Source organism: Solanum verrucosum, unplaced genomic scaffold (genome assembly GCF_900185275.1).
Source record: "Solanum verrucosum unplaced genomic scaffold, falcon-dt-bn FXZP01000255.1, whole genome shotgun sequence".
Taxonomy (NCBI): Eukaryota; Viridiplantae; Streptophyta; class Magnoliopsida; order Solanales; family Solanaceae; genus Solanum; species Solanum verrucosum.
This window is the reverse complement of record NW_026020006.1, coordinates 1,207,441-1,219,113: the sequence shown is the minus strand read 5'-3', so window position 1 is coordinate 1,219,113 and position 11,673 is coordinate 1,207,441. Positions and strand designations below refer to the sequence as shown.

The following is an 11,673-nucleotide window of genomic DNA, read 5'->3' as shown; positions in this document are numbered from 1 at the left end:
TGAGTGTACTAACAATTAAAATTCATGATTACTTGAAATCTAACAAATATTATAATCAAACTCAACTATGTAATTGTTAAATAAGATTAACTTTTCGACCAACCATACAGAAATAATGCATTTAAAATATTTCTACTACTATCAAAATTACCTCAATATCATTGTCATAAAAAATTTCTTTATCGATCATGTATATATACTTGCTTGGAGAAGTATAACGAATACGTAAAAAACACATTTAATTATGAAAGCATAATTAACTACATAAAAATGAAAAGATAGACTTGAGATGAAATATTTCTTATCTTCATATATTCCTTTTGTGTTACAAGTTATAAAATACAACTCAAACGTGATGAAGAAAAGAAAGACTAACTTTGGGAGTATTCATGAACAAAACATGAGTTTATATAGAAAAAAATAAGGGAATACAATAAGGCATTACAAATTAAAGGTTGGGGGTTATGAACATAAAAATTGTGGGAGTTATAGATATTATTAAGAGTAGAAATTGAAGAGTTATAAATATTATTAAGAGTAGAATTGAAGAGTTATGAATTATGAGTAGTTACTCCTTATAAATACATTAAATTTATATTTTATATATATATAAATAAAATATAAACAAAATATTAGTATTCGTTTATAATCAGAAGAAGGTAAAATGAATTGAAAATTTCTTGACCTAAATTAGTATTTACTTTTTTTCCAACTTTAGTGTATATATATTAAAAATATAAAATAAAATATGAAAATTTTAAAAAGAGTAATTAAAATGGATTAAGAAAGGAGAAGACATGGAGTGGCTTTTCACTTCTTCAACCGATACATTATAATTAATAAAATCAATGTAGTAACTTAATGACAATGAATTAATATGATTGTTAAAAAAAATTAATGAAACCTCATAAATAGGATAGGTTATAGTTAATTTTTAAACTAAAAAATAAGAAGAAAAAATAGAGAAAATGTCAAAAAAAGATTTTAAAAAAAAGAAAGATAAATAACAATGGTTGCCTTAGAGAGGTGTCACATCATCTTGTCTACATTTGGCTTTATATTATATAGGGATAATGGCCTGAAAAATATCCCAACTTTGGTCAAATTTGTTGTTGCGATACTAAACTTTCATGAGGACCTATTACCTCCCTAGACTATTTAATACCATATTTTAAACATATATATTTGTCCACGTGGCCATAAAAAATAATGCAAAATTATAAATAATAATGTCCACGTGGTAAAATACACTTTAAAATACACTATTAAATAGTTCAGGGGGTAAAAAATACGGTATTAAATAGTCTAGGGAGGTAATAGGTCCTTATGAAAGTTTAGTATTGCAACAACAAATCCGACCAAAATTGAGATATTTTTCAGATCATTATCCCAATTATATATAGATTCTTCATTTTCCCCTTTTTCTTTCTCTTTGGTTTGTACTCTGTTACTTTTCTGCATTTTAGTTTAATATAACTATAAATTTCTTTTACTTTATTTTTTATTTTATCCTATCTCACCCACAACTTAACTCTCCAAAAATAAATTTGAGATGTCTTAAGAATTTTTTAAATAAGAATAAAGCTTGAAAGTACGTTAGATAAAGCGGAAATAATTTTAAAATTTTCAAGTAGTGTAAAGATGCTTGTTTAACGATTTGGTATATACAACTTTCTATTAGGATTTCATTAGTTATGGTGTGAAATTTTTTTAAAAAAAATAGATTATTTAGTAACAGGTAGTGCACTTTACATTATTGCTACTTTAAAAGTACAATCTTTGTTGCTTTTTGTACAATTATTCTACAATTTATTTGATATAGAGTTATTGATTTAAAAAATATACCTAAAGTATCTCAATTTATCGAGTTGCAGAACTTCAATTATCAGGCGTGCGAATTTTCTACCAAAACTATTACCAACTATTTGTCAAAACACACTTTAACTATCAGGTTTGTCGATTTCCTACCTGAAATATCACCATCTTTCCAGTAGGACAATTGATATTTGAGGTTTTCCAGTAGGACAATTGGTATTTGAAGTGTGTTTTTTTTAATGATGAATAGTTGTTGATAGTTCATGTAGTAAAATTAAGAAAAGAAAAGAAAGAGAAAGGTGTTCTATTTCTTCAAATTCTTCAACAAGTTCCAATGATATGTTAATCTCCAATATGGATATACATATTCAATTGTTAGGATTAGTCGAAACTTATGTATAGTCACCACATGTACTTTGAGGTGTTCCACTGAAGAAGCTCAACCTTTTCATACACAAAAGGCGTATATATAGCCACCACATGTATTTTGAGGCGTGGAAGATCCTTTTAGATGGATGAAAATGCTCGCGTATGATGGTGTACTTAATTTTTTTTTCTAAAATCATGTTTGTGTAATTATAACAAAAGTGATGTTATGTGAATATCATTCCTATAGTTTGATGATGTTTGCCCCTTTTAATTAAGAACAATTTTCACATATAGCAAACATAAAAATCATATTTGTATGTTATAGCTATAGTTTGCTAATTGTGTTCCATAGCAACATCGTGTATGTTTGTGTAATTATAACAAAAGTGATGTTATGTGAATATCATTCCTATAGTTTGGTGATGTTTCCCCCTTTTAATTAAGAGCAATTCTCATATATAGCAAACATAAAATTCATGTTTGTATGCTATAGCTATAGTTTGCATAATTGTGCTCCATAGCAAACATCGCGTATGTTTGTTATGGCTATTAATATGTATATTTCGCTATACATATACAAAAGAAGCAATTATATAATCTGTTTCGGTATACATATACAAAAGAATCAATTGTATAATATGTGTTTGCATAAAGCGAGAAAGAGAGAAAGACAAAAGAAAATTGGGCAGGGAAAGATCTGTATTTGTATAATCATAAGTATATTGGACGAAAATATATGTATTTGTATTTGTACATACAATTTTCTCTCGCTTTATACAAACACAAACACAATTTATATATTTGTGTTTGTATAAAGTGAGAGAGGCGAGTGAGAGTGGTGAGCGAGATCTAGGAGAGTAGCGAGTGAGAGGGGGGAGAGGGGAACGAAAAGATATGTATATATACAATTTTCTCTCGCTTTATACAAACACAAACACATTTTATACATTTGTATTTGTATAAAGTGAGAGAGGCGATGAGAGACTGCCCAGCGAGAAACGAGAGTGGCAAGCGAGAAATTCAGGGAGAGAGGCGAAATGACAACATTTTGCTACGGGTTACAATTAAATCAAACTGTGGTTATAACATTTAATTTGAATTAATAGTTTGCTATTTTATACAATTTTTCCTTTAATTAATGCGAGCTAACTTATACATGTATAAAAAAAGACTAGCTCATGTTGGACATGTTGGGCCCGTGCATAGCACAGGCTTACCTTGCTAGCTTATATAGAAATGGGACTTTTGAGTACGAACATAGAAATGGATTGTTGTACAAAAAGTTGTGTAGATTGTACTGCAAGTTATGACCAATTTTATTAGTGAATAAACACGTTGATTTTAGTTCTCTTTAAGTAACCACGTGTACTTGTAACCATTTATCTTACTTATAACATACTCGCTTTGTCTAACAATAGTTGTTCGTTATTGACTTGGCACACCTTTTAAGAAATAATAAATAATAGAGGTAATATTACTATATTATCCTTTGACTTTATTAAATTTAATATTTTGAAAATGTGTTAGATGATAACTAGTATTTAATTGCAAGGGTAAAATAGACATAAAAGATAAGTTATCTCTAGATTTTTTAATCCTACTACTGAACCCGGAAATTGCGTAGATTGTTTTGCTTGGGATTCCCTAGGTAACCGTTATACATGTTATTTCACACGAAAAATGGTCTGTTTTGAGCGTTTGAAGTGGATGAACAATCAGCGTACGTAATCGAGTTTCATGCCATCATGTCTTTCTTTTTCTAGCTCCTCGCGGATTCTCTGTATTCTCTTCCGAACAACGGATTTCCTCTTTCTATTGAGAAAATCTAAAGAATAAGTCCCTCGACGAGGAAAGAAGAGGCTTTTGATCAAGATGGGTAGAAGAAGCACTGCAGTGTATGTAGGTATTACAGCTAACTCGTGGAGGTAGAGAAACTGTTTACGAAAGACTCCGGCTCAAGTGCAACAAATCCAAATACAAAGGAGAAGGAAACATTGCACCAGAAAGTCAAATCAATAAAGGCAAGACCACACTAATTGAACTAGGTTGTTTAGTTGGAAACAAGTTATCTCAGGATAATTAATACTAAAATAGTTATTTCATCAATTATATAGGATACTTATATCATCAATATGTTAAGAATGGTAAAATAAATAATCCAGGATAATCTAATATCTTCGACCAAATGTGGATAAAATAATATCATGTGCACCTTACTTATTTCAGCTCAAGAGCGGCTCAACCTAAAAATAATGGCCTCCAAAACAACCAAAAAAAACCCCAAATTCAGTTACGAAAACATACCAAAGATGCACACAAAAGAAACAAATTCCAATAAGAGGCAAGATTAAACGAAGAACCAAAAGCAGATGAAGGAGATACATATATAAAAGAGACGATCAGATCTGATGAAACCCTAAGTATAAAACAATTAGGTTACTTCTTCATCCGTTCCTTTTTAGTTGCTATGTATACTATAAATACTTGACAATATTAATTAGTTTTTTTAAAAATAATTTGTTGCTAATCTCTTACTAATTATTATGCACATATTTTGAAATTTTATTATTGATGTAATTATAATTAAAAATCATAAACAATTGAATTTACAGTTACTTTTTATTTCTTAATTTCTCTAATTCACTTCAATTTGAATTAACCATGTTTTAATATTGACTTTGTAAGATTGTCTTCAATTCTTTGAGATGTTTTATTAAACATTTCAAGCTCAAACTAATTAGATTATCAAATATTGTCTAAACTTTGAATGTCTTCTAAAGGTAACAATCATTATAATATTGTTTTAAATTTAAAAGTATTATGGAATATTATAAGTAAAAAAAAATACTCTAATTGACATATTCAATGAAGTGAGGTCTTAATTTTATTTTTAAACACTTTTAGAATAATCTTGATAGTTTATATAATAATTGATGCCATTGAAAAACTTTTCAAAAGTATAATCAATAAAAGAGATTTAAACATTTGTGTTTTATGTAATGTACAATAATTTATATATGCTTATTATTTTCTTACAAACTATTAAAAGAAATGTTATACTGTCAACTGAAAAAGAAAAATTTATTATTAAATTATAATTAATTACAATATTTTTTAGAATTTATGAGAATTATATATATATATATATATATATATTAATATATAATTAAAAATTATATTAACATTAATATATATATATATATTGTAATCAACTAACAAGTACAAATTAATATATGATTGTACGATTACAAAGAACACAATTAATATGTCCAACCAAAACGTAGGTAGCAAGTTGAAAGAATAGCTGATAACTTACTCCTGGTTTCCTATTTTCTGGCCCTGGTTTTGAGTGGACTCACTCAATGACTATGCAAAACATCCATCGCTTGAAAATACAATTTGTTGGGACCGTGTTGACACGGGCCAAACCCATCTAGTACTTCCAGAGAAGTAAGGTTGATTTGTAACAATAATGACTAGATTTTTTATTAATGATTTGTATGCTCATTGTAGAATCTTATAATCTTAAATATATCAATGAAAAAAGATATAATGTTCGCCTTTCTTTTTATTAACGGTCCTCAGGAGCTCTTGTCCAGTCTTGCTCTTTTGGTAACTCGAACTCACAACTTTAGGGTTGGAGGTGAAGGTTGCTTACTGTTCGAGCAACTCTCTTATATCGTGCAAGTAAGTCATTCATGTACTATCTTGTTTTGCTCTTTTGATAACTTGAACTTACAACTTTAGGGTTGGAGGGTGAGGATTGTTTACCGTTCAAGCAACTCTCTCTTATCGTGCAAGTAAGTTATTCATGTACTATCATGTGTCACTTTTTAGTACTATTTTTTTTAGGAATTATTTTTTTCCTAAAGAAAAATCCATTGTTACATCAATATGAAATTTTAACTAGACATTTCAGTATAAATATTTTATGAATGATTCAATCAAATAGTTAGTGTTAAATATAAAAGTTTCTCTTTTCATGCTAAATTGTTTTTCTCTCTAAATAGTACTCTTATGAAGCAAAGTATAATTTAGAAAGAATAAATTAAAAAATAGTATGCAGTATCAAAGATTATAATTAAAAGATAGTGTGCAATATCAAAAAAGTTATGTTGGAGTGATAGTACTTTCATTAAAGATTTTCGATACAAATTTTAGGAGTGGAATTTTTTGAAATTAATTGATCTCCAAATTAATATGACAACAAACATTAATCAAGTGGTATAACATCAAATTTGAAGTGTAAATTTATTCAAGATTAGTTATACCTTTAACCAAATAGATTTTACCTCAAACCCAATCTCGAAATATTCCACGAACCAAATGATCTTCAACGTAACATATCAATTTACAAAAATTCAATAACTTTTGCTCAGATTCGAGATTAAAAAAAGGGTGTGTGCAAGACCAAAGATGTCTTTATCCTCGAGACTTCTATATATTCCCTAATTTCCACCAACAAATCTGGACCGTTCAATTTTCTACCTCTCAATAAAACCACAGATCTCATACTCAAAGCAAACCCTCTCTCTCTCTTTCCTCCATACTCAAACAACGCCAACAAACTCTTCTTCTCGCCGCGCTTTATCATCGGTACGTATCGAATCGATCTCATTCAACTGATAATTTGGGAAATTTTATGATTTTTTGATGTGTTCATGATTTTCTGATTGTTAGTTTTTTTAGCTGATTTTTTTTGTTTTTTTAGTTCAATTTTTGAGTAAATTTAGCGATCGATGATGTAGAATGCTTGATATGTTGTAATTTTCGTATTTGTAGCTGATTTTGTTGATTTTTAGTTCACTTTTTTGAGTAAATTAAGCTATTGAAGATGTTTTCGAGAGACTTGAAGAAGAGTGCGTGATATGGTTTAATTTTCCGAATTTTGTAGCTGATTTTGTTGTTTTTTAGTTTAATTTTTGACTAATTGAGCTAAACGAAGATGTTTTTGGAAGGCAACGAAGAAGAGTGCTTGATATAGTTTAAATTCCTGATTGTTAATTTTGTAGCTGATGTTGTGTGTTTTTTTAAGTTTAGTTTTTTGACTAATTAAGCTTGGTGTGGTTTAATGTTCCGATTGTTAATTTTGTAGCTTATATACTGTTGCCTTCTGGTTTCAATTTTTGACTAATTTAGTGATCAAAGATGTTTGGAAGGACACTGAAGAAGACTGCTTGATATGCTATGTTTTTAATTTTCTGATTGTAACTTGTAGCTGATTTTATTGTTTTTTAGTTCAATTAGTTACGATTTAAGCAATCGAAGATGTTTTTGAGAGAAACGAAGAAGGGGGAGTGATATGCTGCGATTTTCCTATATATAATTTTGTAGCTGATTTGCCGTTGTTTGTTAAATTCAATTTTTGACTAATTGAGCAATGGGAAGATGTTTTAGAGGGCACCAAAGAAGAGTGCTTGATATGCTCTTAATTTTCCGATTGTTAATTTTGTTGCTGATTTGCTGATGTTTCTTAGTTCACTTTTTGGTTTATTAAGCGATCATAGATGTTTGGGAGGGAAGTGAAGAAGAGTGCTTGATATGTTCATAATTTTCCAATTGTTAAATTTTGTAGCTGATATGCTGTTGCTTTTTTAGTTCAATATTGACTAAATTAAGCAATTGATGATATGTTTGGGAGGGCACCGAAGGGAAGTGTTTGATATGTTGTAATTTTCCTATTGTTCAATTTGTAACTGATTTTGGTGTTTTTTTTTAGTTCAATTTTGACTAAATTAAGCGATAGAAGATGTTTGGGAGGGCACCGAAGAAGAGCGACAACACGAAGTACTATGAGATCTTAGGTGTCCCTAAGACTGCTGCACAGGAAGATCTCAAGAAAGCTTACCGTAAAGCTGCTATTAAGAATCATCCTGATAAGGGAGGTGATCCTGAAAAGGTACAGCTATTTTTTACTGTTTTACCTGAGCTAATCCAGCATATAAGTAGTGGGTTACATGCACTAAATTTCTCGAATGCAAATTTGCTGAAAAAATTGAAATGTGTGTACATCTGTGTATCTATGTGGGTGTGTGTGTTCACTTAGAAGTGTAGATCGTGATTAAGTACTGGGTTTGCCTCAGCTGATCAAGCATATAAGCAGTGGGTGTACATTCCAAGTCTCCCAAGCTCAAATTTACTGAGAAATTTAGAATGTGTATGAAGAAGTGCAACCATCTTTGTATAATTGTTTTGTGTTTATGGAGTTTGTCTGTAGAGATTATCTCATTTTGCAATCATTTCTTTTTGTATGTGATTTTATACAAATGGTAGGTGATCCTGAAAGGGTACAGCTACTTGGTTATTGTTTTCACCAGAGTTGATCCAGCATATAAACAGTGGGTGTATGAGCACTCAATCCCTTGAACGCAAATTTACAGAAAAAATTGAAATATGTATACATATGTGTCTCTGTGTATGTGTGTGTTTTAAGAAGTGCAGTCATCATGTTTAAATACTGGATTTACCTCAGCTGATCAAGCATATAAGCAGTGGGTGTACATGCCCTAAATCTCTCGAACGCGAACTTACATAGAGAAAGTGAAATATGTATATGAGTGTGTATGTGTGTGTTATGTAGTGCAGCTGGCGTGTTTAAATACTGGATTTGCCTCGGCATCATTTTTTCATAGATTATCTCATTGTGTTTTGTTTGTGTATCTGTTATACAAATGGGTGTTTTGGAATTCTTTTGGTTTAGTTTAGATCCGTCATAGCTTTATCTGTAGGTTTTCTTTGAGCTTAGAGAAGTGATTTCTGGTGGTAAAATTGAAAGGAGAATTTAATTCTATCCATTGCCCTAAATAAGCTGACTAACTAGTTTGATATGTTAGCTGGCCTGAACCTTAATATCCATCGGGCATGGTTGCTTGATAGTTGCTGTAATTAAGCTGATCTCTTGGAGGAAAAGGTAGATTTTTAGATCTAATTTTGCTGCTTAGCAGAATAGGAAGCTTTGAATGTGTTGGTGTGAAGCTTCTTTGTTGTGTAATTGAACCCTCAACCTCATCAGCTCAACAGGAATTCTGAAGTTAAGACACACTTCAATTGTCTGTTATTGGGATTGAACGGATACTATGTATGTTCGTAATGGACACCATGTTTCAAATCAAGAGTTTGCTTTAACTTCCCTGAGTATGCACTCTTAGTGTCACATTATTTACTATGGTCGCTGTATTAATAATCTTTCTTAATTGAAGGATAATGATGTCAATTACTGTGGAGTCTATCAATGAATTAGCTGCAATTTTTTGTTTATTTCAGTTTAAAGAGCTTGCACAAGCTTATGAAGTTCTGAGTGATCCCGAGAAGCGTGAGATATATGATCAGTATGGAGAAGATGCTCTCAAGGAAGGAATGGGCGGTGGAGGTGGTGGACACGACCCATTTGACATTTTCTCATCTTTCTTTGGTGGCAGCCCATTTGGTGGTATGTTTCTATGGCTGTTTGTTTGATGTTGAATTTGTTGATGCCTTTTCATGTTACTTTCAGTCTCTGATATTCCTTTATTTGATGTCCAGGAGGTGGTGGAAGCAGCAGAGGAAGAAGACAAAGAAGAGGAGAGGATGTTGTCCACCCTCTCAAAGTTTCTCTGGAGGATCTGTACAATGGAACATCAAAGAAGCTGTCACTATCTCGCAATGTATTGTGCTCGAAGTGCAAGGGGTGAGTTTAGGATGTTATTAGTTATGTTTCAACATCTTTTTATCTGTTCCCTATGAAGTTCTGCCGGGGTTTATACTATGTTTTTATTACCAGGAAAGGATCTAAATCAGGTGCTTCAATGAAGTGTTCTGGCTGTCAAGGGTCTGGGATGAAAGTTACTATTAGACAACTTGGCCCATCCATGATCCAGCAGATGCAGCACCCTTGCAACGAGTGTAAGGGTACTGGTGAGATGATCAATGATAAAGATAGGTGTGGGCAGTGTAAAGGTGAGAAGGTTATGCAGGAGAAGAAGGTGTTGGAAGTTGTTGTCGAGAAGGGTATGCAGAACGGACAGAAGATAACATTCCCGGGCGAAGCTGATGAAGCAGTAAGACATTCAATTTAGCTTTTGAAGTAGATTATGTCATAATGACCATTTTGTATGTTATTATCAACCAAAAAAGGGAACCATTGATTTTTCACATTATTTATGTTTACTTTTTGTGGCAGCCTGATACTGTCACTGGGGACATAGTTTTTGTCTTGCAACAGAAGGAACATCCCAAGTTTAAGCGAAAGGGAGATGATCTCTTTGTAGAGCACACCTTGAGCTTAACCGAGGCCCTGTGTGGTTTCCAGTTCATCTTGACTCACCTAGATAATAGGCAGCTGATCATCAAGCCCCAACCCGGAGAAGTTGTCAAGCCTGGTAAGCCCAAAGTATACTTTAGTTGCTTTTACATTCTGATATATGCCTAGGACTTGTTGATATATTGTTGTCTCCCTAATACAGCGAGTGTAAGTCAAATTGTTTTCTTCATGCACACACTATGTCTCTCCTGCTGTTCGTTGAAATTTGGTGTCCGTTTTTATCTCTATGGTATCATTATGCTTTATATGTGAATCTCTGCTCATAGATATCAATCGTGAACCTTTTTTTTTGGCCACGACAGATCAATTTAAAGCCATAAATGATGAAGGAATGCCTATGTACCAAAGGCCATTTATGAGAGGAAAACTATACATTCACTTTACTGTAGAATTCCCTGACACATTATCCCCCGAGCAATGCAAGAACCTTGAAGCAGTATTGCCACCAAAACCGAAAACACAAATGACTGATATGGAATTGGACGAGTGCGAGGAGACCACCTTACATGATGTTAACATCGAAGAGGAGATGCGGAGGAAGCAGCAACAGGCCCAAGAGGCATATGACGAAGATGATGAAGACATGCATGGAGGTGCACAGAGAGTTCAGTGTGCACAACAGTAATTTGGTAACACGGAAGTTGCACTAAAGAATTAACGTCACGATTCAACTCTTGTTTTCACGTATTTGTATGACAAGATAATGACATTGTCTGAAGAAATATTTCCTCTGCCGTAAGATATATTATAGTTTACTAGCTTATAATTTCGAGTTTTGGATTTGCTAACTGATACTGTTAAGCAAATTTTAATGTTACAAACATATTATTGCAATATGCTTTGATTGATATTGTATTGAAGAATTGATATAAAGAGGAAATAAATTGGTGTGCTTGTCTTGTGAGAAGGTAAGCTCATTAAAATAAACGTATAATCTACAAGAAATTAGAACTATCAAACAAAACAAATTCAATCATTCAGCATGCAAAAAAGATATCGATATTAAATCAACGGTAGAAGCTTCCAATGACAACAACATATCTACCATAGTTTTATAAGTGAATCAAAAAGAGAAGAATTTGAAGTATTTTTGATAAAGAGATCATTTTCAATAGACTTGTAACTCGAAAAAATAGAATTGCAAGAATTTTTGGTAAAGAGATCATTTTCAATAGACCTGTAACTCGAAA

At 31.6% G+C, this 11,673-nt stretch overlaps 2 protein-coding genes across 2 annotated transcripts in view; one reads left to right on the top strand and one right to left on the bottom strand.

Moving 5' to 3' along the window:
* The window catches only part of LOC125819524 (cysteine desulfurase 1, chloroplastic), a 276,125-nt gene that overhangs the window by 101,400 nt on the left and 163,052 nt on the right, over nucleotides 1-11,673 (bottom strand). The window lies entirely within an intron of this gene.
* Nucleotides 6,591-11,226, top strand: LOC125819526 (dnaJ protein homolog). Its single transcript, XM_049498967.1, has 7 exons — nucleotides 6,591-6,780; nucleotides 7,904-8,083; nucleotides 9,448-9,613; nucleotides 9,706-9,850; nucleotides 9,944-10,220; nucleotides 10,343-10,541; nucleotides 10,786-11,226. Exons 2-7 carry the CDS (start codon nucleotides 7,934-7,936, stop codon nucleotides 11,106-11,108), a joined length of 1,260 nt encoding a protein of 419 aa, XP_049354924.1. The 5' UTR covers nucleotides 6,591-6,780; nucleotides 7,904-7,933; the 3' UTR covers nucleotides 11,109-11,226.